This window comes from Callithrix jacchus, chromosome 7 (assembly GCF_049354715.1).
Source record: "Callithrix jacchus isolate 240 chromosome 7, calJac240_pri, whole genome shotgun sequence".
NCBI classification, from domain to species: Eukaryota; Metazoa; Chordata; class Mammalia; order Primates; family Cebidae; genus Callithrix; species Callithrix jacchus.
The window spans coordinates 65,796,522-65,824,368 of record NC_133508.1 but is presented as its reverse complement, the minus strand read 5'-3'; the positions used below and the strand labels follow the sequence as shown (position 1 = coordinate 65,824,368).

The 27,847-nt window shown below is 42.1% G+C and overlaps 1 protein-coding gene and 1 long non-coding RNA gene across 2 annotated transcripts in view; both read left to right on the top strand.

Moving 5' to 3' along the window:
* Window positions 1-24,716, top strand: part of SRSF4 (serine and arginine rich splicing factor 4) — a 35,115-nt gene extending 10,399 nt beyond the window's left edge. The window contains exons 2-6 of the mRNA XM_002750526.6: window positions 10,028-10,170; window positions 11,062-11,174; window positions 17,446-17,660; window positions 21,626-21,715; window positions 23,212-24,716. Of these exons, the coding sequence (XP_002750572.1) occupies window positions 10,028-10,170; window positions 11,062-11,174; window positions 17,446-17,660; window positions 21,626-21,715; window positions 23,212-24,046 (1,396 nt within the window). The 3' untranslated portion in view covers window positions 24,047-24,716. The remainder of the gene's footprint in view (window positions 1-10,027; window positions 10,171-11,061; window positions 11,175-17,445; window positions 17,661-21,625; window positions 21,716-23,211) is intronic.
* LOC144576962 (uncharacterized) lies at window positions 4-7,930 on the top strand. Its single transcript, XR_013519898.1, has 5 exons — window positions 4-561; window positions 2,329-2,464; window positions 3,701-3,884; window positions 4,551-4,725; window positions 7,761-7,930. It is a non-coding gene; the product is annotated as an uncharacterized LOC144576962 (long non-coding RNA).
* Window positions 24,717-27,847: the final 3,131 nt, after the last annotated feature.

The window sequence follows — 27,847 nt, the reverse complement described above, 5'->3', positions numbered from 1 at the left end:
TGTGTTGAGATGAAAGTCTCCCATGCAAAAGATTTCTGAACTGCATTTAATGCCTGAAGAAGCACTTGAAAGGCACTTGCTATTATTTCTCCCAGGTCCCCAACCATGGATTTAGGCTTTTATGCCAGAAAGGGGACCTTCATAAACAAAGACCTCCAAGACCTACAGAGAAGAGGAAGTCTGAAAGAGGGAGGTTGAATTCAGCCTTCAGGAATGAAGAGGGCAGAGCAGGAGGCTCAGGCAAGGGAGTCAGGAACCACAGACCAACCAGATCATGGATTTGGAAAGGTTTTCATGTAATTGAAATGAAGCTATGGATTCATCCATTTTAAAAGAATTTGAAAAATTCATTAAAATACTCAATTAGTGGCATCCACTAATTAATAAAAGCATAGGGAGTAGCATCTTTAACCAAAAATGAAAATGAAGAAACTAACTCCAGCCCAGGGACCAGGGGCGATTATGAGGGACATGGTGCCTCATACAGCCAAAATGATCCAAGAGGCATCATCTTTATGAAGCTTTAACACCTGGCAGCCTGCTCATTGTATTGTTGAAGAGGTAAGTATGTACTGGTTTTGTTTGTAGCTTTGGTGTGGAATCAGGTAGTGGTGTCAGCAGAGTGTAAACCTTTATTTCATTAAGTAGGAATAACAAATATGGTAATTCTATTTTAAATCCCAAGAGTTTAATTCTAAATTGGCAATGTGACTTTCATCTCTCAAGTTTTTTGAAACCGTTTTTAATTGTGGTTGAGCCTTCATGAACTTTTAGTGTGTCATCAGGGAATAGTTGATCCCCTTTTTTTGAAACCTTTTAATTTTCATTTACCTTTAGTGTTGATAAGTGTCAGAAAATTGAAATGGACACAGATGATTGTATCTTCCCTCCCTTTGAGGAAAGCCATGTTGACTTTAAAATATCAAAAGAGTAAGTTTAGTTATGATTGGACGGGGTAATGATAGTTTGATCCACACACTGCAGTGTAAAAGTGAAATACCTTAGCTGACTTAGTTCAGTTTTGAAAGTTTTGCATAGTTGAAACAAAGTTGGCCAGTAGGCTCATAGAGCAGTTACAAAGTAAGACTAAATTCATATTTGATACAGATTCCTCTCTACCTCCCATTCTGGGAGGATTTAGTTTTACTAAATTAGTTTTTAGGATAATGATTATTCTATTTTCCTCACCCCGCTATGTGAATATATATTCCATTAGAGATGAGCAGTTATCTGCAATGTGGACTCAGTACCATGGGCTTGAGTTTGTTATTTCATCACTAGAGGCTTTTTCCAACAATTGGTTTACTTTATGAGAAAGCATCATGAGTTTAATTTTCCCACTGATATGTTTGTGTTCTCATTGCTGAAATAGAAGTTTCTTAATGATTTGTTACCTTTTTCTATTTTTCTAGACTAGTGTTAAAATTTTGATAACGTATAGGTTTAGTTCCATTTACAGAGAATAAATGTTCACAATTTACTGGTATTAGCACACATCAGATGCAGAAATGGTATTTTCTTGCCATTTACTATTTCTCATAAGATGCTGTGTTCCTGTGGGCATTTGTCTTTTCACACTACAGCACATAATTTGATGAAACTGATTTTCTGTGCAAGAACTTGTGTTTCTCCAACTCTGGTTTTATGGACCACTTCTTTTCATTGGTGTATAGGAGGCAGTTAGGACTTGATGATAGAGTGCAGGTTTTAGGTTACCTGGGTTTGAGAAATCCCAGGTGTTTGGGGTAGCCTTGTCAAGTTACTCACTGCTCTAAGTTAGTTTCTTGGCCTGTCGGATGACAGTAAACCTCAGAGTTGTGAAAATTAAATGGATATAATGTGTATAAAGCACTTAACGTAATGCTTTATACATAGTAAAACATTCAAAAATAGAAGTAGTTACTGTTGCAAAGGAATTGAAGAAGAGGCCTAGTGGGCTGGAGTAATCATGTTAATAGTTTATACTTGAAAATTAAATCAGCTCTTAGATGTTTATCATCTGCATAGTACTTTTCTGGTTGCTGCTTGTATAGTTTAAAGTCTGTAAACTTTCTAGTATTCTTTGATTTCTGGCCCATTTCCCCCCGACCATTCACGCTTGTATTTTTTTGGTTCCAGTCACCATTCCTTGCAAAACTAAATAAATTCCTAAATACATAATATTGCCAATATTCATTCACATCCACCATGTCTAGGTCCAACTCTTCATCTTTATGTAGGTCTAATTTTTGCTGAGCCTTAGAACCAAAGACAGACTCTAGGGGTTGATATGGGACCTCCAGAATGGGGATTGCACAGAATAATCTTATTTTTCCTCTATTCTTCTAGTCTGTTATGTTCTGAACCCACACATGTTTTCGGAAGGACCAGATGGCTGACACTGGCTAATGGGAACCAAAAGACGAGTGAAAGTAACCTGGTTGTCACATACCCCCAGCTTAGAGGTGCTTCACCCTGCCCCAAGGTCAATTTCTTTTTTCTCTGGAGACTTTACCCCATTATATCAAAAACCTTCACTACAGCCTGACTTTTCTGAGGTTAGAGTATCATTAAATCAAGCAGCAGCTACACAGGACCAGGAGAGAAGCATCTGCCTTTAAAATGGAGTAGAAGGCCAGGCATGGTGGCTCACACCTATAATCCTAGCACTTTAGGAGGCTGAGACAGGTGGATTACCTGAGCTCAGGAGTTCAAGACCACCCTGGGCAACATGGTGAAGCTCTGTCTCTCCTTAAAAAAAAATTTTAGCCAGGCGTGGTAATGCACACCTGTAGTCCCAGCCACTCTGGAGGCTGAGGTACGAGAATCACGTGAGACCAGAGTTGAAGGTTGCAGTGAGCTGAGATCGCGCCACTGCACTCTAACCTGGGTAACAGACCGAGACTATGTTTTGAAATAAAGAAAAAAGGCAGTGGAACCTTGTGGTTTAGAGCTGGGGTTTTTAGAGTTGCAGGTCTGGGTTCAAATGTAGCTCCTCCACTCAAGAGCTCCTTGACAATGAGCAAGTTACTTAGCTTCGCAAGCCTCAGTTTCTCATTGTAAAATGGGAAGAAGAATAATACATTCTTCACATTCAATAAATGAATGAAACATTATGGATAAATTATTTACTGTGCCAGACACTGTGCTAAATAGCCAACATATATTGTTAGCTTTTCTTGTTCTTAGTAAAGAGCTCGCAATCAAATGAGAAATTAAGCACAAAGGCAAAAACAAGGCTTAAAAAGCTACAGAAACATAGGCATGTAAAACAAAATTGAATAAAAGTGATAGAGCTAAAGAAAGTCCTAAAATAATTGGAATAGGCAGGTTTCTTAGGCTTCATGAAAGAGTTAATTCTCAAGCATATGAAAAAAGATTGATCAATTCAACTTGTATAGTCAAGGCATTCCAAGTTTAGAGAGTGACATAAAGATACTTAGGAGTTATTACAGACCTCTGAACAAAAAATGATTAAGCAGCTGACTTTCCCTGATACAATGCAAAAGACAAGTTGACTAAGTAAAAATAGCTCTAGCCTAGAATTATGTAAATCCAAATGGTAGAGACAGCAAATGAGAAAACTGCAGAATTTTGGAGATAGACCTAGTGGGTAACCAATAAGGAGGAGTCAGAAGTGATTACAAAGGTGTTGGGAGCAAATTAGATGGTCAAGGGATCCAGAAGAGAGAAATCATGAGGTAGGTTTTCTTCTTTGAAGGTGGGGAAAGATCAAGTGCAGACTGAGCTGTGGCCAACGTTTGCAGACCAGGAATCCACACTAGCTCTAATCAGAGAGCTCTTGGTGTGCGGGAACTGCCAGTTTGCCGACGTGAAAAGAGCCCCAGACTGGGTAATGGTGAGCCCTGAAGTCGCACCCCAGCTCTGCCACTCAGTGAGCACGGGTAAGTCATCCACCTCCTCCGGGTGGCCTTGATGGCCCTCACTCCTCTGAGACTAAAGAAAGAGAGGCTACAATGCCCAGAGCAGCCTCCTTCCTGTCTCAAGAAAGGAAAGGATCTCAGGAACCCATTTCATGTAGCAGCTTTTAGTTGTGGGTTGTAAACAACCCTCTGTTGCTGGGAAAGTCAAATTGCAACCATAATCACTGATCCTAGCAGTTAATGTGACATTGGTTAATTCTTCTGTGAGGGCCTGATCGCTGGTTCCCTGGAATGTTGCAGACCTTTGGAATCGAGGCAGTTACACTGTTCTCATTCACAAGCTTTTCTCTGAGTTGGCCTCATCTGAGCACTAGAGTTGGTTGCAGAAGTGTCTTTCTACAGTTTGCCAAGCACTTTATGCAGACAGCAAGAATTGCCGTTTTTTAGTACTGTCCTATCAGTGTGTCCTAACTTTTTACCTCACAAGACCAAGTTGGCTGAAGCATAGGACATCACTGAGTGCTTTGAAAGAAAGCTGTTTTGATTCCTATTCACTGAATGCCATTTCTTTCAGGGTAGATTTAAGGGCTTTGCCCTTAAAGTACACAGTGCTACTGACTCTAGATTGAGGGTTCAAGCCACCCCATGGGTTAACTTCAACAGATGAAAATTTTTCCTTGGCTACAGCAACATCCCTAATCCTGACCAGCCATGGAGAGGTTCGGTTCTTACAAGGAAAATGAGTGAATGTGGGAATGGCTCACCACATTGTGAAAACAAAACTCACATCCTGCTGATGGTTGGCTGAGGACTGTCATGTCCACATACAAAGAAAAGCATGTGGCACAGTTTTAGGACAAAGGTGAGCAGAGATCCACCGTGGAAAGGGGCATATTTTCTTATAGAGAGACCATCCAAGGCATGCCCCTCGGTAAGCAGTGTTGGTGGGTGACCGCGGTCACGCGCATGGAGGCTTGCTTTCCCCTGCTCCTCATACCCACTCCCTAGCAATTTCTGGTATTGAGCACCCCCTTAGTCATGCCTTGCCCAGTTAGCCATGACTTCCAGAGCAAGTCATGGGCATCAGTTTGCAGACAGGACTTAGTCTCCCTGTTCAGTGAAGATATTTGGAAGACAGAAGTGACCCTAAGCCGTTCTGAAAAGGGTTGAGATAAATCCTCTTTGGTAGAACATAAGAGAAAAGGAAAGACTTGGTGATGTTTGGGACCATTAATATAGGCTATTAGGATCAGAGAAAGCATATTTATCAAGGATACAAACTCAGATTATAATTCTTGCATGAAGAAATGTGGTTAACATTTCTAAAGTTGAAGTCTTAAGAGTACCTTAGTTTTAAAAATGCGTCATTCCAGTTCTGGCCTTTTCAGAATTCTGACTGATAAACTGAGCAGTACACGAGCTGTTGAATGAGGAAGATGAGCGCGTTGGCAATGGGATTAGGACTGGAGTAAAGTTTAGAGCAGCCCATGTAATTCAATGTGGCTTTTGTTTGTGGTATCCAGATACCTGTCTGTACTTGGTAAGAATCATGGTGCCTGCCTTTATTACAGGGAAGATGACAGCAACTTCCTCTCATTCTTTTGACTAGATTTGTCAGGATTGAATGTGACCAGAGGAAAATAGTTTTGGTAAAGACAACACAGTGCTTGGGATCAGATTTTGTATTTCATCGTGTTTTTTGGATTTGGGAATGTTTGTATTATACTTAATGGTTGAGCATTCCTAAACCGAAAATCCAAAATGTTCTGGTGAGCAAATTTGAGCATCCTGTTGCCACTCAGAAAGTTTCAGATTTTAGAGCATTTCAGATTTTGGATTTTCAGATTCAGAATACTCAATCTATTGTAGAGAAACAGTGAAGAAAGGAGTTTCTTTTCTTACTTGAAGTGTGTTATATATTGAATAGTGAGGCCATGCTTTTTATCCTTTCATATGCATAAGGGAGAAAGATTGAAAGGTGTGCATTGAAAGGGTAAGAGGAGGCATATTGCAGGGCTCTTTGTGTTTTCATCAGTCTCTGCTGTGGAGGGTTTTTTTACATTTGTCTTAGATTCTTTCTCCTGAATTTCTGCATCCTATGAATTATTGAAAGATGTGCTTTGTTTTTCATAGAGCAGAAAAGAGGAAGGATGTCTGCTGTTAGAATTAGAGAAATTTATCTCTTGGGTTGTTTTGTGAGGCTTATTCACACGTCACACCAGAGATAGGTATATATACATAGATGTATATGTACCAGAGTTACACTAGAGATAGGTATATATGCATAGATAATATTGTGTGTATACATGCATGTGTGTATTTTCTTCTCCTTTTTACTCTGGCAGAGTATTCAAAAGGAGATTGCTTTCTGAGAAAAGAGATTTGTTTCACATTATTTGCTGCAAAGCACAAAGGGAATGTTAAGATTGGCTTTAAAAGGCTCTAGTATTAGTTACCAGTAAGAGCTTTACTTTGTTGAAGGCGCTAAAATTTAATTCAGGAACAGTTAAAGTGTATAAATAAACTAAAATTGAAACCCATACATAAAAGGTACTTCAGATGATAAAAAATAAATTTATCCCTTTTCATCTCTTGGTGTCTGGTGGTACCATCCTAGTCCAGGTGTGTCAAATTTTAGAGTATAAATTTTCCATTTTTGAAGCCCAGCACAGTGGCATGTATCAGCTACTTGGGAGACTGGAGCCAAAGGATCCCTTGATCCTAGGAGTTCAAGTCCAGCCTGGATAACATTGAGACTTCCGTCTCCATTGTTAAACCAAAAGAGCACTATTTTTAACATTTAACCTATCATAGTTTTGATGTTGGTAGAAGCCTTAGAGATATGTCGTATACCTTCAGATTTCACAAATAAACTAAGACACAGAGAAATAAAATGATTTAAATAAGCTGTTCAGAGTTTATAGCAGAACCAGGACTAGAACACAGGCCAGTTCTTGCTGCTTCGGTCTTAATAGTTGAGGAGTTTCAGCCCTGGTGTCAAGCCACAGGTTTGAATGCCAGCTCAGCCTGGGTTTTCTTATGCGAGTTATTTAATACTCTGTGCTTGGTTTCTTCATTTGTAAAACAGGAATAATAGTACTTACCTGAAGGATACTATTAAATAGAGTAACATTGCTTAATACAGAGAGATTGTTTAGTCAGGGTTAGGTAATATTTTATTTTTATTATCTAGTCTTCCCATCTTAATTTATTTCTGTCTTATTCACTCTATTTACTGAGTGACATTAAATCATTCTTCAAGTAAAGCAGATTTGGTAGAAACAACCTCACTAATCTGCTCTTTGCTTTATTTTCAGAACAAGAGTCCCTATCAGGTATGGTTTGTTGTATGGGAAGATGTTCAAAGAATAGTAGCCAAAATTTCTCTGTGAAACTAATTTAATCTCAAGTCAGCTAATATAATAAATGGTTTGGATACCCCCAAAATAGAGTTACTAAGTGACCCACTTGTTAGAACTTTTTAGAAGTAAATATTAGGGAAGGCTTGTAGGGATTTTTCTGTAACATTACCAGTTGTCCCTGTAACTCAAGGAAGTTTTATTGGCAAGCTTCAGCTTGCAAAGAAAGATTCATCTGTCTAAACATTAATTTTTATTTTTAAGTTATCCTGCCTCTACTGAACAGATTGTCACTGAAAGGTCAGGATAAGTTCTACATGAGCCTTGGAACAGGGTGATCTTTGAGTCTGGGAGAATGTATTGCCATGTACGTCTGACAGAAGCATCACTTGCCATCTGCAGCCACTGGGCTATTTCAGTTGACCTGCAGAGCTTAGGGTGTTGCATTCCGTGACCACCTCCCTTGTCCAGTAGTTGTAACCCTTAACCATTTTGAGGAAAACAGTTGGTATTTTCCTGTGGTTTGTTTAATCCTCAGGATTTGGTGGTGTCCTTCTAAGATCACATAAGATCAGCCCTGGTTATTGAACAGTGCTAAGCCACAGCATGACTCAAAGGGAAATGAAGGCCATTCCATCGCACCCAAGCCGAATATCCCTCCTCCCTGTCTGCATGGCGTCAGGCACTCACATGATGATGCCAAAATAGGTGATGCTATGGACAGAACAGACTCGGGACTGATCTTGACAAATTGAGGAGGGCACTTTTGTTATTATTATTTGGGATCCATCTAGAGATAAACCAAAGTAGAAAATAGTTGAGTTGGTTTTGTATTTGCCTTAAAAGAAAAATGTCTCTGAAAAAAGAATAGTGTAGTTTTCTTAATGACCATTCTATGTAAGGAAGGAAAAAGCAGCTGCATTATACTATCTATTATAGATTCTTAGTGACTGTAAAGCACTTTGGGACATAGTAAGTCAGTGATTTGGAGAGGCTTTACTTGCCTTGTCTAATATAACAGCATGTTCAAAATCATTCTTATTAAGCTGCTCAGCAATTCTGGCCTATGGAAGCGGGAAACTGTTTTAAAGACTTCACAGATCATAAGTTGAGCCAGGTGGCTTCTGAATTGCGTTACTGCAAGACACTTCCTGTTAAATAACTGGGTGTGTCTGTGTTTTGTTTTGTTTTGTTTTGTTTTGTTTTGTTTTTATGAAGTTGAGATTCAGTACCATTCAGACATTTCAGCATAAAGAGCCCTCAAACATTGTTAGCAACACACTGGAACCTACTACATTGTCACCTTCAGAGGTTATATGAAAGGAACTCTCTAGTAAAGGAAATACTCAGCAATTCTTAATTTTCTCACTTATTTAATATGTTATTGAGTACAGCATTACATTCTAAAGAAACTAGAGGCCGGGTGTGGTGGCTCACGCCTGTAGTCCCAGCACTTTGGGAGGCCCAGGTGGGCAAATCACCTGAGGTCAAGAGTTCGAGACCAACCTGGCCAACATGGCAAAAGTCTGTCTCTACTAGAAATACAAAAATTAGCCAGGCATGGTGGCACACACCTGTAATCCCAGCTACACGGGAGGCTGAGGCAGGAGACTCACTTGAACCCAGGAGCTGGAGGTTGCAGTGGGCTGAGATCGTGCCACTGCACTCCAGCCTGGGCGACAGAGTGAGAATCCGTCTCCAAAAAATTAATTAATTAATTAAACAAACAAACTGGAATCATTTTTTGTCAGCAGGCTGGGTGACCCTCTGACAAGTATTGTAATCTGTTTGTAGTGTCAGTGTGTTTAAATGCAGAGGAACACTAGTCAGTGTGTGCCCATGTGTACACAGCCTTATTAGAGTTTTTAAAAAATTGCTTGTAACTTTCCTTTCTTGTTAGTTATAATCAATAAGATGGTTTTCATTTTAAAATATAGGCAATGGTCACAAAGCTGGATTTTTCACAGCTATGTCATACCAAACTAAATATTTTTTGATAACGTAACTTCTAGGCCATTTGTATAACCTTGCTTATAAGTATCTTACAAATTTTATGGTTTGGTTTTATAAATTGTATTCTAATAGACATTAATAGGATGGGGGGTTTCTTTAGGATATATGTTAAACCAACAAACCTCTTGGCTAGAAAAGACATAGCAATACCATTTAAAGAAGTTTGCATGAGGTGTATATAGATTTCAGAGAATTCCAGGCTAAAACTTCATGGAAATGAATTTGGAATCTTACTGGGAAGCAAATAGCTCCTTTTCACTGATTAAGTTTTAGAGTAGTTAATTGGCATGTGACGGATTTGTTTACATAGAGGAACAGGAACCTTTAAAAGTTTTTTTCTTCCACCTGATTTAACATTTATTACCCAGTGCCTGAATGTAGATCTGATTGTTCTCTAAGATACTACTTTTAAAGCTAAAAAATAAAAAGAGTTTTATGTGGTGTTTGAAAGAGCATTATATATCTTGTAGTGGTATATGTTTTGGATTCTTATACCAAGCATCCCTGTCTTTGCAGTTGCCACCAACTACTTGGGAAACAAAAGAAGTGTCCTGTGTGTGTAGCCAGCCTCCTCCTAGAAAGATAGGAGTCTACTTGAGAAGTCTCCCTACCTCTTTATTGCCTGTTGGCACAAAGCAAAGTGGTTTCACCTAAGGAGAAGAGAAAGCCAATCCTTAGTTTGCAAAATCCACCTAACCTTTGCTAAGCATGAATCTCATTGCTTTCTCTTTAATGTTAATGAAGCTGGATGTCAAAATGGTGCCAACCAGGATTTTGTTTGTTCTCTTCTAGATATGGTTTTGTGGAGTTTGATGATCTGCGTGATGCAGATGATGCTGTTTATGAACTGAATGGCAAAGACCTTTGTGGTGAGCGAGTAATTGTTGAGCATGCCCGTGGCCCACGGCGAGATGGCAGTTACGGTTCTGGACGCAGTAAGCATTCAAAAGGCATTCTTGTATCAGTAACATGTTTTTATTATTAAATGCTAGTTTTTTAAAGTAATTCATTGATATTACATTTTAATATATTGATGTTTACGCTATTTGTTTTATAAATTGTATCTTTTTAAATGTAGAATTGTAAATAAACATCTTTGATAATGTTTAATTTTAATTAAATTAATGACTTTCTTGTTTATAATACTTTATGAATATGTTTAATGATGTGTGTTTGTGTTGTTTTTTTTTCTCTGTAATGCAATTGTTTAACATAGATTTAACAAAGACCTCAATGTTTTAATTAAAAGAATCCTTTGAGGCTAAGATGACTGCCTGTTCCATTTGCTGACCTTGGGTTACCTTTCCATGCGTGGCTCTTTGAACCATTGTGGCCCTTGGCTGACCAAAAACAGGAAGCCATGTGACGACCGCAACCTTTCCCCATTAGACCTGGGTGGTGAGGATCCCAAGGGTTAGAGACAGATGAGATTAAACTGAAATAGGTGCCTGAAAATCTTTTTTTTATATAAAATATTCACAAAATTTTTAATCACTGTGAGTAACACTAGTAACTGATTTAGTAATTTGGTTACTTATTTCTAAATTGTTAAATTGTTAATAGTTTTTAATTTATGCATGTTAATCTTAAATATAAATATTAATGAATATGTATACTTACAACTTTTTAGATTAAATTAAACGTGTATCTTTAGCTGATTGCTTCTGTAAAAATCTATTTTAGAATGAAGGGTGGGAATAGAGTTAAAACTATGTGCTATCATTTGGGGCGGGAGTAAATAATATATTTAAGGGGGGATATGTGCTGTGTCTTCTTTTTTCCTTTTCCTCCACTGAAATAATCTTATTTATTTAAACCTTCCAAAGGTGGATATGGTTATAGAAGAAGTGGCCGAGATAAATATGGCCCTCCTACTCGCACAGAGTACAGGCTTATTGTGGAGAATTTGTCAAGTCGGTGCAGCTGGCAAGACCTAAAGGTTTGGGCCCCATTAACCTTTTGGGGTAAGGTTGGGCAGGAGTTAAAATTGGGAAACAGGTAGATTTGTGCAGGCCCAGGCATACACAAAATATAATAGTCTTATATGTTTGAAAGCCTTCACAGAGCTGGAAATAATTAAAGCTTCCATATGAGTCCAGAAAACATCAGAATTGCACTCCTACTATACATTGTGGGGCCATCATTCTGAGGAGAAATCTGTGAGATTGTTTCATTTTGTTTTGAGACAGAGTTTCGCTCTGTTGCCCAGTCTGGAATTCAGTGGCACAATCATGATTCACCGCAGCCTCGAACTCTGAGGCTCAGGCAGTTGTCTGGCCTCAGCCTCCTGAGAGGCAAGGACTATAGGCACGTGCCACCATGCCTAGCTAATTTTTTACATTTTTTGTAGAGATTGGTCGTCACTATGTTATCTTACCCAGACTGGTCTCGAACACCTGGCCTCAAGTGATCCTCCTGCCTTAGCTTGCTAGAGTGCTGATATGACAGACACGTGACCCAAATCTGTTATATGAAATTTTCCTCTCTAAAGAATGTTTTAAACCCCGTTTCTGTTTAAAAAGATACAAAAATTAGTTGGGCGTGGTGGTGAGCACCTGTAAGCCCAGCTGCTTCGGAGGCTGAGGGAGGAGAATCGCTTGAACCCCCAGAGGTGGAGGTTACAGTGAGCCAAGATCGTGCCACTGCAGTCCAGCCTGGGCAACAGAGCAAGACTCTGCCACACAAAAAACATTAAAAGAAGGTGCTGGTGTAGCTACTCACCAGTCAGTATAATAGAAAGGTTGGAACCACCAGTGTTTCCTGCAGCATTTGCTGTAACATGCAAATTCACATCAGCTTCAATGTGTGTCCTTACTGGTGAAAACTGACAATCTGACCAATGTTCTCTCATAAGGTTTTTGATGGAATATTTGTCCCGAAAGAGTTTTGGTGTCAAAAATAAAGATTCAGTGCTGATATTGGCCATCCAGTGTACTGACTCCAGTTCTGTTGTTGTTTTGGGGGAAGTGGCGGAATGGAGTCTCACCCTTTCACTCAGGTTGGAATGCAGTGGCACTGTCTCAGCTCACTGCAGCCTCTGCCTCCCAGGTTCAAGTGGTCCTCCTACCTCAGCCTCCCAAGTAGCTGGGATTACAGGTGTATGCCACCATGCCTGGCGAATTTCTTTTTCTTTATACATTTTTATTTTATTTCTTTTTCTCTTTTTTTTTTTTTCCACTCCCTGCCCCTGATTTTTGTATTTTAGTAGAGACAGGGTTTTATCATGTTGGCCAGTCTGTCTTGAACTCCTGACCACAAGTGATTCACCCATGTCAGCATCCCAAAGTGCTGGGTTTACAGGCATGAGACACCGCACCGGGCCCTATTTTTTGACAAAACGTTTTTAATCTCAATAGTGAAGAAATATTTACTGAGTAGGATCATAACCTGAATGGTCTTAGGAGGTTATATGAAGTGGGTGTTGCTTTCTGCCTCCCTTCTCACTTTTTTTGATCATATTTGAACAAGTCATCTCTAGCAAAATGAGTGAGTGTATTTAGGTTTAGTAAAGAATAGTTAGGAATCCTTTACATTTGTGTAGTTTTTATTTAAAGCACTTCATTTTTTTTTTTTTCCTTTTTAAAATTTGTTCCCAACAACCTTCAAATAATAGATGAACAGATGCAGAAGAGCTGGGACTAGGACTCCTGACTCCCAGTCTGCTGTTTGTTCAGGTGTATTGTGCATATTGCTGGCATCGTAGCAGACCTTTACTGAATGTCTGCCAGTAAGATTCTGCCTGCTGGGGGAATGACTCCAGTATTGTGAGAGCTAGGAATTGAACTATGGTAAAAACTGGGAAGCTACTCTCTCCGTGAGTAGAATGCTAACTCCTCATTTACATTAAATGTAGTACTAAGTTAACTTCTTAGAAAACCTCTTAATTTTTTTGTTAAAATGGAGCTTAGTTCCCATCCTTAGTTGACACACTTCTGAACCCTCTGGCAGTTCCAGTCTAAGAAAACGAGAGTTATAGATAATAAAGCAGACTTCCTAGCTCTCAAGCTGGCCAGCTTGGATAGAATCCTGGCTCTGCCACAAAGATCACTTATGTCACCCTAAGCAAGTTACTTATGTCTTATGCCTCGTATTCCTCAACTGTAAAATAGGGTTAATACTAATTTCTGCTCAATGTTATTGAGAGAATTTAGTGAACTTTTATATAAAAAGCTTAGAACAGCTTCTGGCACAATGTGTGTTAGCTGTTTATTAAGGAACCGCAAAAAGAAAATAAATTAGGGGATAGTTTAAAAAATAAATTTCTTGGGCCAGGCCCTGTGGCTCACACCTGCTGTGCTAACACTTTGGGAGGCCAAGGTGGGCAGATCACCTGAGGTCGGGAGTTCGAGAACAGCCTGACCAACATGGAGAAACCCTGTCTCCACTAAAAATACAAAATTAGCCGGGCGTGGTGGTGAGTGCCTGTAATCCCAGCTACTCGGGAAGCTGAGACAGGAGAATCACTTGAACTCAGGAGGCGGAGATTGTGGTGAGCTAAGATCACGCCATTGCACTCCAGCCTGGGCAACAAGCGTGCGAGACTCCATTTCAAAAACAATAAATTTTAAAAATAAATTTCTTGCCTTTCTTTTTTTTCCCAGAGTCTCGCTCTGTCATCCTGACTGGAGTGCAGTGGCGTAATCATGGCTCACTGCAACCTCTGCCTCCCAGGTTTAAGCAATCCTCCTGCCTCAGCCTCCCTAGTAGCTGGGACTACAGGCGCATGCCACCGCACCCAGCTAATATTTTATTTTTTTTATTTTTATTTTTTTTTTGAGACGGAGTTTCGCTCTTGTTACCCAGGCTGGAGTGCAATGGCGCGATCTCGGCTCACCACAACCTCCGCCTCCTGGGTTCAGGCAATTCTCCCGCCTCAGCTTCCCGAGTAACTGGGATTACAGGCACGCGCCACCATGCCCAGCTAATTTTTTGTTTTTTTAGTAGAGACGGGGTTTCACCATGCTGACCAGGATGGTCTCGATCTCTTGACCTCGTGAGCCACCGCACCCGGCCCCTCTTTTATATTTTTAGTAGAGACAAGGTTTCACCGTGTTGGCCAGGATAGTCTCTAACCCGTGGTTTTTTGTTTTATTTATTTATTTATTTATTTTGAGACAGAGTTTTGCTCCTGGTGCCCAGGCTGGAGTGCAGTGGCGTGATCTCAGCTCACTGCTGCCTCAGCCTCCTGAGAGCTGGGATTATGGATATGCGCCACCACACCTGGCTAATTTTGTATTTTCAGTAGAGATAGGATCTCTCCATGTTGGTCAGGCTGGTCTCGAACTCCTGATCTCAGGTGATCGTCCACCGTGCCCAGCCCAAAAATAATTTTTTTTTTTTTTTCCTCCCCCAAGACAGAGTTTTGCTGTTGTTACCCAGGCTAGAGTGCAAATGGCTCAATCTCGGCTCACCGCAACCTCCGCCTCCTGGGTTCAAGCAATTCTCCTGCCTCAGCCTCCCAAGTAGCTGGGACTACAGGCATGCACCACCATGCCCAGTTAATTTTTGTATTTTTAGTAGAGACAGGGTTTCACCATGTTGGCCACGATGGTCTCGATATCTTGACCTGGTGATCCACTCACCTTGGCCTCCCAAAGTGCTGGGATTATAGGCGTGAGCCACCGCGCCTGGCCCCAAAAATAAATTTCTAATGCCCAGTGATGGTACCGTTGAGATGCAAATTACATATTAGTGTGCCATTCGTGGCATTGAGAATTGGTAGTGTGGCCCATAGTGTGGAGTAGAGTTAAGAAGTCAGTTTCTAGGCTGGGTGCAGTGGCTCACACCTGCAATCCTAGCACTTTGGGAGGCTGAAGTGGGCAGATCACCTTAGTTCAGGAGTTCGAGACCAACCTGGTCAACATGATGAAACCCTGTCTCTACTAAAATACAAAAATTAGCCAGGCATGGAACCTGGGAGGTGGAGATTGCAGTGAGCCTACCTAGATCACACCACTGTACTCTAGCCTGGGCAACAACAACAAAAAAGCAGTTGCTCACGCCTGTAATCCCAGCACTTTGAGAGGTCTAGGCAGGCAGATCACCCCGAGGTCGGGGAGTTTGAGACCAGCCTGACCAACATGAAGAAACTCCATCTCTATACAAAATTAGCCAAGTGTGGTTGCATATGCCTGTAATCCCAGCTACTCAGGAAGCTGAGGTAGGAGAATACCAGAACCTGGGAGATGGAGGTTGCAGTGAGCCAGGTGAGCTGAGGTCACGCCATTGCACTCCAGCCTGGGCAACAAGAGTAAAACTTCATCTCAACAAAAAACTTCAGTTTCTGGCATCTTACTGCTTATTTTCAGACCTGGCTCATTCACCGATTGCCTAAATGACCTTCAGTAATTTACTTAACATCTCTTAATTTAATTAACATCTCTTGCATTTTCCATATCTGTAAAATGAGGGCGATGATTGTATCTACTTCATATGGTTATCACTAGGACTAAATTTATTAAACTATACCTATTATACAATAAACTTTTGATATGTCAGCTGCTATTATTATTAATTTGGAAGTATGGCAGTATAAAACAAATGTACTGACACTCTGCATGCCCTATGAGCAGTTACCATGTATCTCAACTTGCCAGGGCAGTCCCAGTCTTGGCCTATGAACAGCCTTATTTCCTCTCAAATGTATTACAACTTGAATGGCTCCCTCCTTTTTGCCCAGAATCCCTACTCCTGCAAATAATTAATAAAGAAATTTTTGTACCAGAGATATTCTTTGCTAGATTATAAATATCAAAAGATTGTATATAACCTAAATATCTCAGTTGGTAAATCCTCAGAAAAAGTGTTAGGCACACAAATTATGAAAATTGTGTAAAGACATATAAACATGTTTATGATGCAAACAGATAAAAATGGTATGTATTCAGTGTCACTTTGTAAAATACAGACAGGAAGGTAATATACAGAAACTGTATTAAAATTTATATATTCATTTAACAAATAACTATTGAGTGTATATTATATATAAGAAATGGGCCAGGCACAGTGGCTCACACCTGTAATCCCTGCACTTTGAGATGCCAAGGCAGGTGGATCACCTGAGGTCAGGATTTCAAGACCAGTCTGGCCAACATGGTGAAACCCCATCTCTACTAAAAATATAAAAATTAGCCAGGTGTGGTGATGGGCACCTGTAACCCCAGCTACTTGGTAGGGTGAGGCACAAGAATCACTTGAACCCAGGAGACAGGTTGCGGTGAGCCAAGATCACACCACTGCACTCCAGCTTCCTGGGCGACAGAGCAGGACTGCCTAAAAAAAAAAAAATTTTTTTTTAATTTTTATTTTTATTTTTTAGAAAATGATAGCTAACTAAAAACTTCTATATTCACACAAAACTTTCTTTGTTTTGAGACAGGATCTTGCTCTGTTTCCCAAGCTAGAGTGCAGTGGCCCAATCATGACTAACCAGCCTCAACCTCCCTGGGCTCAGATGATTCTCCCACCTCAGCCTCCTGGGTAGCTGCGACTACAGGCATGTGCCACAACACCTGACTAATTTTTTAAATTTTTGTACAGATGGGGTCCATTGTATTGCTAGGGATGGTCTTGAATTCCTGGGCTCAAGCGATCCTCCCACCTCAGCCTGTCAAAGTATGGGATTACAGGTGGTAGCCACCACACTTGTCCTCAAAACTTTATTTGAAGGAATGATTTAATATGTATGTATTGTCTCTCCCACCCACCTAATATGCCTGGTGCTTTAAAGAACCTCAGTACATGGGCCAGGCTCAGTGGCTTACGCCTATAATCCCTGCATATTGGAAGGACGAGGCCAGCAGATTACGAGGTCAGGAGTTCGAGACCAGCCTGTCCAACATGGTGAAACCCTATCTCTACTAAAAATACAAAAATTGGCCAGGCATGGTGACATGCGCCTGTAATCCCAGCCCCTCGGGAGGCTGAGGCAGGAAAATTGCTTGAACCCATGAGGTAAAAGTTGCAGTGAGCTGAGATTGTGCCACTGCACTGCAGCCTGGGCAAAAGAGCAAGACTCCATCTCAAAAAAAAAAAAAAAAAAAAAAAAAGAACCTCAGTACCTGATTGGTGGGTAGATGAATATATTTAAGAATAAACTTCCTTATTCTGAGGAATACTGGCATTTCTTAAAGAAAAGTGCACTCAGATGATTGCATTAGATATTTTAGCAAAATACATCCTAATGTAGTCACGCTTTTTTTTTTCTTCAGGATTATATGCGTCAGGCAGGAGAAGTGACTTATGCAGATGCTCACAAGGGACGCAAAAATGAAGGAGTGATTGAATTTGTATCTTATTCTGATATGAAAAGAGCTTTAGAAAAGTTGGATGGAACTGAAGTCAATGGCAGAAAAATCCGATTAGTTGAAGACAAACCAGGTTCCAGACGACGCCGGTCCTACTCCAGGAGCCGGAGCCATTCAAGGTACTGTTGATGTCTTTTATGTGTTGGAGCTCATCATAAATTCATTAGTGAGCATATAGATGATTTATTTACATTTTCCTGTTGAGTTCTCAATAACATGATTCCATCTGGTTTAGTAACTTAGAACTTTGAACTGAACACTTATTTGTACTCATGACCTATTTGAACTCTTAGGTCATGAGTACAAATAGAAGTAAAGTCCGCCAGGCATAGTGGCTCAAGCCTGTAATCCCAGCACTTTGGGAGGCCGAGGCGGGTGGATCACGAGGTCAAGAGATCGAGACCATCCTGGTCAACATAGTGAAACCCCGTCTCTACTAAAAATACAAAAAATTACCTGGGCATAGTGGTGCGTGCCTGTGAGCTACTCAGAAGGCTGAGGCGGGAGAATTGCCTGAACCCAGGAGGCGGAGGTTGTGGTGAGCCGAGATCGCGCCATTGCACTCTAGCCTGGGTAACAAATGAAACTCCCGTCTCAAAAAAAAAAAAGAAAAAGAGAAGTAAAGTCCCTTCTCTTAGAGGGACTCTCTTAGAAGCCTTGCTGAGTACAATGGCTCACACCTGTAATCCCAGCACTTTGAGAGGCTGAGGCAGGTGGATCATGAGGTCAGGAGTTCAAGACCACCTGACCAATATAGTGAAACTTCGTCTATACTAAAAATACAAAAATTAGCTGGGCATGGTGGTGCACACCTATAGTCCCAGCCACTAGGGAAGCTAAGGCAGGAGAATCACTTGAACCCAGGAAGCAGAGGTTACGGTGAGCCAAGATTGTGCCACTACACTCCAGCTTGGGCAACAGAGCAAGATTCTATCTCAAAAAAAAAAAAAAAAAAAAAAAAATCAGAGGCCTTCTTTCACATTTCTTCTTGGGACCCCTAGATACTACCTTGGTCAAGGGCACACATAGCAACTTTGTCTTATTTAGCACCTGAACGGCCAAGCACTGGGCTAAGCATTGGAGAGGCATAGTAAAGAAGACAAATGACCGGGTACGGTGGCTCACGCCTGTCATCCCAGCACTTTGGGAGGCCAAGGCAGGTCAATCACGTGAGGTCAGGAGCTTGAGAGCAGCCTGCCCAATATAGTGAAACCCCATCTCTACTAAAAATAAAAATTAAAAAATGAGCTGGGCGTGGTGGCACACACCTGTGTTCCCAGCTACTAGGGAGGCTGCGGCAGGAGAATTGCTTGAACCTGGAAGACTAAGGTTGCAGTGAGCCAAGATCGAGCCACTGTGCTGCAGCCTGGGCAACAGAGCAAGACTCCATCGCAAAAAAAAACAGACAGTGGTCCCTGCCCTCCTGAAACTTGGTCTAGTGGAGATGATGAGTATTGAATAAACAGTGCCATTGTGACAAGAAAATGCACACAGCACAAGTAGTCTGGAAAGTTGGCAACAGCTTCCCTGAGGACGTTATAGAACCGAGCCCTAGTGGATAAGGCAGAGATGGTGAGCAGAGAGAGAAAATGCCTTTCTATCTAGCAGAGAGAAGGGTGTTTTTAAAGGCTTGGGGTGGGGGGAGCAGGAGAAAGTTTTCGAGAGTAGAGAAGCTAATACAGAGAAGGAAAGGGAGGAGAGTGGCTTGAGATAAGGCAGAGAAGGACCAGATACACTGACCATTGGGCCAGAGCAAGAATGGAAGAGTGATGGGAAGTCATTGGAGACTTTTCAGGTTTTGTTGTTTAGTTCTTTTAACTTTTTATTATGGGAAATTTGAAATTTACGTGTGAAGAATAGAGAACTCTACATCGCTCCTCTCACTCCTCCAGCTTCAATAGTTTTTGTTTTGCCAGTCTTGTTTCATCACCCCCTCCTGCTGCATTGTTTTAAGGCAAGTCTAGACATCCTATCATTCTACCTGCAACTTCTTCAGTATATATCTCTAATATTTGAAATGAAACCATGATAATATTATAGCTAGCAAAATTAGCAGTAACTCCATACTGTGATTTAATATCCAGTTTGTATTCCAATTTTTCAGTTGTTTGTTTGTTTGTTTTAGAAATGGAGTCTTGCTGTGTTACCCAGGCTGGTCTTGAACTCCTGGGTTCAAGCGATCCTCCCACCTCAGCCTCCCAAAGTGCTGAGATGACCAGCCCCAGTTGTCTTAAATAGATATTTTTGCAATTTGTTTCTTCAGACATAGAAGTTGAAAGAGTAATGATTACCTGTATACCCCCCTCTGGCCTTAACAGATAGCATTTTGCTTTTTCTCTCTTTGTATGTATGTATTTATACAGGCACACTTTACATTTGTTTGCTGTAGCATTTGAACGTAAGTCATAGAAATTATGAGACTTTGCCCGTAAATACTTCAGCATGTGTCTCCCAGAATGAGAATAACCACAGTTCTGTTTTTTCACTTCAGAACATTAATAGTAATTCCATCAATTACTAAATGTCCAGGCCATATTCATGTTTCTGTAGTTACTCCATGGTTGTCTTTATAGCTTGGTTTTTTCTTTACCAGGTTCTAATTTAGTCATACAGTCCAAGGAATTTTTAGTAATAAAACCTAATGTAGTCATGCCTTTAGTCTGGAGCAGTTCCCTTAATGACATTTATTTCTCTTAGGTTTGGGTTGTTTTTTTTTTTTTTTTTAGATGGACTCTTGCTCTGTCGCTCAGGCTTGAGTGAAGTGGTGTGATCTCTGCTCACTGCAGCCTCTGTATCCCTGGTTCAAGCTATTCTTCTGCCTCAGCCTCCCAAGTAGCTGGGATTACAGGCGTGAGCCACTGCACCTGGCATATTTTTCTTAGTTTTTTTAATACTGTCTCGCATTCTGCATTTATCTGTTTCTTCTTGTTATCATTGAACTTTTATCCCAGAACTTCCTGTATGCTGGAAGTTAGGTCTGGAGAGGTGTGATTGACATGCAGATTAAACATTTGTAGCAAGTATACTTCATGGGTGATGGCGCTTGAGCAGCTTTGAAAGTTTCCCTATTTCTGTCATGATGAGGTGGTCTAAGCCCATCTTGTACACTTCCTACTCTACGCCTAGAATCAGTCATTTCCCCAAGGAGTCCTGGTTGGCAGAAAATAAGAATCTACAGTCTGGATGCATTTAAATTTTTTTTTTTTTTAAGCTTGGAGTGTCTGTCTCTTTAAAATAGCTCTCATCACAGTGAAATGAATAGATCGTGAAGGGGAAAAGTGTTGTGGGACAAGGGGAGAGATGATGGTGGCTTGCCCAGGGAGGTAGCAGCAGAGGTGGACAGACGGGAGGTCAGGAGGCATGATCATTGGTGTATAAGGGAAAAATCGGGGGAGTCGAGAATGGCTGTGATTTCTATTATGAGGAACCATATGAATAGCAGTGGCATCAGTGCACATAAGAAATCCAGCAAAAGGAGCAGGTATGGGGGGGCGTTAGAATTTCAGGAGCTGAGTCCGGGCGTGGTAGCTCACACCTATAATCCTAGAGCACTTTGGGAGGCCGAGGTGGGTGGATCACCTGAGGTCAGGAGTTCAAGACCAGCCTGGCCATCATGGTGAAACCCCATCTTAAAAATATATATATAAATAAATAAAATAATTTCAGGAGCTGATAAGAGGTTCAGGTCAACCATCCAGATGGAAGTTTGCTGGTTACTTCACCTGTGAATCTAGAACCCAGGAGAGAGTTCTTGGCTGGGCACAGTGGCTCATGCCTATAATCCCAGCACTTTGGGAGGCCACGGCAGTGGGGTCACCTGAGATCAGAAGTTTGGAGAAAGCCCATCTCTACTAAAAATATATAATTAGCTGAGCGTGGTGGTGCGTGCCTGTAATCCCAGCTGCTCGGGAGGCTGAGGCAGGAGAATCATTTGAACCCAGGAGGCAGAGGTACGCTAAGATCGCACCATTACACTCCAGCCTGGGCAACAAGAGCGAAACTCCATCTCAAAAAAAAAATTGTGATTGATGCTCATCAGGTAGCCTCTTGTCAGCAAGTATTAAAAAATATTTTCTCCCTCTAGGTCTCGCTCTCGAAGCAGACATTCCCGTAAGAGCAGAAGCCGAAGTGGAAGCAGCAAAAGCAGTCATTCTAAGAGCAGGTCCCGGTCCAGGTATGTCTTCCGTGGTTTAAGTGGAGATGGTCAGCAGGGAATGCCTGTACCTTGTCTTTTTTTTTTTTTTCCCAAAGAAACAGGGTCTCACTATGTCACCTAAGCTGGACTGCAGTGGTACAATGATGGCTCACCATAGCCTCACCCCACTGGGCTCAAGCAAGGCTCCACCTCAGCCTCCCAAGTAGTTGGGACTACAGGCACATACCACCACACCCAACTAATTTTTTAATTTTTTTTTTAAAGATGGGGTTTCATCTTATTGGTCAGGGTGGTTTCGAACTCCTGACCTCAGATGATCCACCCACCTCGGCCTCCCAAAGTACTGGGATTATAGGCGTGAGCCACCATGCCCGGCCTAATTTTTAAATTTTTTGTGGAGACAGGATATCACTATGTTGTCCAGGCTGATCTTAAACTTGTGACCTCAGCTGGACGTGGTGGCTCACACACGTAATCCCAGTACTTTGGGAGACCAAGGTGGGCAGATCACCTGAGGGTGAGAGTTTGAGACTAACCTGACCAACATGGGAAAAAAACCCTGTCTCTAATAAAAAATACAAAATTAGCTGGGCATGGTGGCAGATGCCTGTAGTCCCAGCTACTCAGGAGGCTAAAGTGAGAGAATCACTTAAACCTGGGAGGCGGCAGTTGCAGTAAGCTGAGATCGAACTCATGACCTCAGATAGTCCTCTCAGACTTCTTCAATTACAGACAGGAGCCACTGTGCCCAGCCTGACTTAGATTTTAGTCATGTGACCAGTCTTCCTTCATTCCTTCACTCTTGCTTTTCCAGCTTTGGTTGTTTTTGAGATGGAATCTTACTCTGTCACCTAGGCTGGAGTACAATAGCACAATATCGGCTCACTGCAACTTCCACCTCCCAGGTTCAGGTGATTTTCCTGCCTCACCTTCCCGGGTAGCTTCAGATTACAGGCAGCCACCACTACCCCCAGCTAATTTTTTTTTATTTTTAGTAAAGGCAGGGTTTCATCACGTTGGTCAGGCTTGTCTCAAACTCCCGATTTCAGGTGATCCACCTGTCTCAGTCTCCCAAAGTGCTGATATTACAGGCTGAAGTTCAGTGGTGCGATCTCAGTTCACTGCAACCTCTGCCTCCTGGGTTGAAGAGATTCTCCTGCCTCAGTCTCTGAATAGGTGGGATTACAGGCACACATCGCCACACCTGGCTAATTTTTTGTATTTTTAGTAGAGATGGGGTTTCACCACGTTGGCCAGGCTGATCTCAAACTCCTGACCTTGTGATCTTCCCACCTCAGTCTCCCAAAGTGTTGAGATTGCAGGTGTAAACCCCATGCTTAGCCAGTTTTTCCAGCTTCTGATTCACATTGTGGGGGTTCAAAAAGAAATCCTTAGTTAGTGCCATCCATGCCTTATATGGGGGGTTTAACTCTACATATATGGTCTTTGGTCTTTTTATCTCCAGATTAGCATGAAGTCAGATGTGACTCAAATATTGTCCCATGTCTCCTCAGGTCGGGCTCCCACTCACGGAGCAAGAGCCGGAGCCGAAGCCAGAGTAGGAGCCGGAGCAAGAAGGAGAAAAGCAGGAGTCCCAGCAAGGACAAGAGCCGCAGCCGCAGTCGCAGCATCGGCAAGAGCCGAAGCAAAAGCAAAGACCAAGCTGAAGAGAAGATCCAAAACAATGACAATGCTGGGAAACCTAAGAGCCGGAGTCCTAGCAGGCATAAAAGTAAGAGCAAAAGTCGGAGCAGGAGTCAGGAGAGGAGAGTGGAGGAGGAGAAGCGAGGGAGTATGAGCAGGGGCAGGAGCCAGGAGGAGGGCAGGGGCCAGGAGAAGAGCCTCCGCCAGAGTCGGAGCCGGAGCAGGAGCAAAGGGGGTAGCAGGAGCCGGAGTAGGAGCCACAGCAAGAGCAAGGACAAGAGGAAGGGCAGGAAGAGAAGCAGGGAGGAGAGCCGCAGCCGCAGCCGCAGCCGCAGCAAGAGTGAGAGGAGCAGAAAGCGAGGCAGCAAGCGAGACAGCAAGACGGGCAGCAGCAAGAAGAAGAAGAAGGAAGACACTGACCGCTCGCAGTCCAGATCACCGTCCCGCTCTGTTTCAAAGGAGCGGGACCATGTCAAGTCTGAATCCAGCCAGAGGGAAGGCCGAGGGGAGAGTGAGAATGCTGGCACCAATCAGGAGACCCGGTCTAGGTCGAGATCCAATTCCAAATCGAAGCCAAACCTTCCATCAGAATCACGCTCCAGATCAAAGTCAGCTTCAAAAACCCGATCTCGGTCCAAGTCACGATCCAGGTCTGCTTCCAGATCACCCTCCCGGTCTAGATCTAGGTCCCACTCAAGGTCCTAACTGGCTACAACCACAGTTGGAACTACCCAAGGAGTCTTTTGTACATGTTTGGTAGCCGTAGCACAAGTGATTGGAGTAGAACATGTCACTGCTGTACATTTTTAACTCCCCTAATGGTGTGTCTATAATTGTTAAATCTAAGTGCTTCCTCTCAGTAAAGCCTCCTGGCGCCAGGCCTTCCTGCTCGACTGAAAAAAAATTTTTCTCTTTTGAAAATCCCCTTTTACTCATGGCCCACAGTAGAATATCCAAAACGCCTTGGCCTTCAGGCCTGGCCTTTCCTACAGGGAGCTCAGTAACCTGGATGGCTCTAAGGCTGGAATGACCACATAGGTAGGTATGGTGAGTTCAACCATTTTTGCTCTTGAATTGATGCCCTTTGATGTATGCCATTTAGTGAAAGTGCTAAGTCTTAAGTTTCCGACCACTTTGGTTTCATATTTTTGGACTTAACAAAGTTGTGAATAGCACAGTCGAGGAAAATTGATACCTGCAGTAACCCATAGGAAATAAACTGTAGAGTTCCATATTCTGGTATTGTGATTATATTGTTTTATATTAAAAAAGAAAAGAAAAGAATTTTTTTTAATTTTATTTTTCCCCGTCTTGCAAAGTATAGTGACCCCTGTTTCCATTAAATTTGAATAAAGACTATTTTTGCTTGACAAAATTTCATGGTGCTTGAATTGAAATTGTACTTTCTGATATATCTTGATATGTCTTTTCTTAGCATAAAAAGTTCATGTGTAGGCCAGGTGTGCTGGCTCACGCCTGTAATTTCAGCACTTTGGGATGCCAAGGCAGGTGGATCACGAGGTCAGAAGTTCGAGACCAGCCTGACCAACGTGATAAAACCCTGTCTCTAATAAAAAATACAAAAATTAGCCAGGTGCGTGTTACAGGTGTTGTGTGCCTGTAATCCCAGCTACTCAGGCTGTGGCAAGAAAATCACTTGAACCCAGGAGGCGGAGGTTGCAGTGAGCCAAGATTGTGCCACTGTACTCTAGCCTGGTGACAGAGCCAGACTCCTCAAAAAAAAAAAAGTTAATGTGTCACAATGGTTTTGATCCTTGGGATCACCCATCTTAGGGAACAAGCACATTCCTAAAGGATTTTTCTCACCCAACAGAATAAAAGCAAGTTTCCCAGGAATTTATCATTCTTTCTCTTAAGAAACTTACGCAGGCTGATGAGGAATGAATCAGTTTGGAAACTTGGAGCATTACCAGGGAAGTTCATGAATATACAGTTCTTCTGCACCGCTGGTTGAAATTACCGTGAATCTGTGGTGTCATGATCTCATCACCTTAAGATCTGAACTAAGCAAAAACCAGGGGGGGCAATGTGGTGTTTTTCCTGAGACAGTTTCACTCTTGTTGCCCAGGCTGGAGTGCAATGGTGCAGTCTCAGCTCACTGCAACCGCCACCCTCGGGTTCAAGCAGTTCTCCTGTCTCAGTCTCCTAAGTAACTGGGATTATAGGCGTGTGCCACCATGCCCAGCTAATTTTTGTATTTTTAGTAGAGATGGCATTTCATCATATTGGTCAGGCTGGTCTCAAACTTCTGACTTCAGGTGATCCACACCTCGACCTCTGAAAGTGCTGGGATTACAGGCATGAGCCACCACGCCTGGCCTCCTGGATTACTTTTGTCGTAATCATTCTTGCATTGCTTGTTTAGTCTAGCTCTCTAGGAGGCGCCAGAAGTACAGTGGTTCCAATCTGGTCTCAGCCCTTGAGGAACTGCTGAGGGGCATCAAAGCAGGGAGGAAGCTTGAGGGCTTTCATTACATGCCAGAGCAAAAACTTGGGAAAGGAGATTAACTTGACTGCTGCCTGTGAATTTATTGGGGGCCGTCCCTAGACTTAAAACAATTGTTCCATTGCCTCCTATAGACCAAAATTTTAGAATGCACTGGAAATAGAAAAGCAGAGTGTCTCTTGCCCTCCTGGAGTTTGTGATCTGGTTGCTAATGATGAAGGCAAAGCGGATGTTCAGAGAACAGTCAGAACTTCATCTAGGATCAGAGAGCACTTTAACTGCTGAACCTTTTGGGGATGTGGGTGGGACATTTCTATTGAAAAAAAAAAACATCTGTGAGCAAAGCCATGGAGTTGGGAAAGCACAGGACACTGTGCCCAGGGAACATGGAGTTTAACAAAATGGATTGTGTTGTAAAGGGCCATAGACACCAGGAAGAGGAATTTGACTTTTGTCCTGTAAGCACTGGGGAACATTGTTAAGTATTTGACAAGGAGGGTTATACTTCTGGACCTGACAGCAATGTGAAGGACTGGATGCAGGGAACACAGCAGTTCAGGGCATGCAGTCCCAGATGATACGGGGAATGCATGATCAAAGGCCGTGATAGGAGGGAGCAGAAGAGACAAGACCCAGCAAGACTTGGCAGATATCCCAGCAAAGGAGCTATCAGAGTCAGTTACAAGATGATGAAACGTCATCTAAGGGATGTGGAAGAGGAAGCAGAAAATTAGTTCAGTTTTGAAAACGCGGAATTTCAAAAACAGACTAGGCAGCCAGACTGAGGAACCTCTCCGTTTCTGGAGAGTTTCCCAAACCTTTTTCTGGGCCCTTCCTTGTGTCATGACAAGGTGATCAACCCAACCAGTAAAGTACCCACTGCCTCAGAGGATCTCATGTTGGTCTCCAGTGGTGACAATTTCTTATTCCCTGATTTTATCTCTATAAGGATGGGGACATTTGCTGGTTTTTTTGTGTTTGGGTTTTTGTTTTGTTTTGTTTGAGCCTCGCTCTGTTACCCAGGCTGGAGTGCAATGGCGCGATCTCAGCTCACTGTAACCTCCACCTCCCTGGTTCAAGCAATTACCCTACCTCAGCCTCCTGAGTAGCTAGGATTACAGGTGCATGCCACCATGCCCTGCCCAGCTATTTTTCATATATATTTTTTTTTTTTAGTAGAGACAGCCACTGCACCTGGCCTGGAACATTTTTTTTTTCTTTCAGTATTTTTTGAGACAGCATCTCTGCTGTCCAAGTTGGGGTGCAGTGGTGTGGTCATAGCTAACTGCAGCCTCAACCTCCTGGGCTCAAGTCATCCTCCCCTCCTTTATTCTAACACAACTCTTTATTTTTCCAAATTCCATTCCACACTTTGTTCCTATTGATTCATATTCTGAAGAGTTATGTTTATTTATTTTTTTTTTTTTTTTGAGACAGTCTTGCTCTGTCACCTAGGCTGGAGTGCACAGTTCAGTCTCAGCTCACTGCAACCTCCACCTCCTGAGGGTTCAAGTGATTCTCCTGCCTTAGCCTCCTGAGTAACTGGAATTACAGGTGCATACCACCATGCCCAGCTACTTTTTTTATATTTTTAATAGAGACTGGGTCTCACCATGTTGGTTAGGCTGGTCCCGAACTCCTGATCACAAGTGATCCACCTGTCTCTGCTTCCCAAAGTGGTGGGATCACAGGCGTGGGCCACCGTGCCTGGCATGTTTATGTAATTTAATAAACTCATTCAATATCATGAGTATTGGAAAGTTCACTTAAGTGTTTAAGGTACATTGATTCTAACCAAATAAATTTAGCACTGTGTTAGTGGTAAGGAAATTCCATGTGTACGTAGAAAGGACCCTTGGTCATGTTTTTTCCAGCAATTTTTAAATCCATTTGTGTTGGATTCTGAATGAAAAGGATACATGAACAAGAAAGGTGGAAACTCATACATTGAGTTCTGAATGTCACTGAAGAGAGGAAACTGGGTATTTTCATGTGCATTTTTCATTTTGTTTTCACAGCTCCTTGTGATCAGTATTACT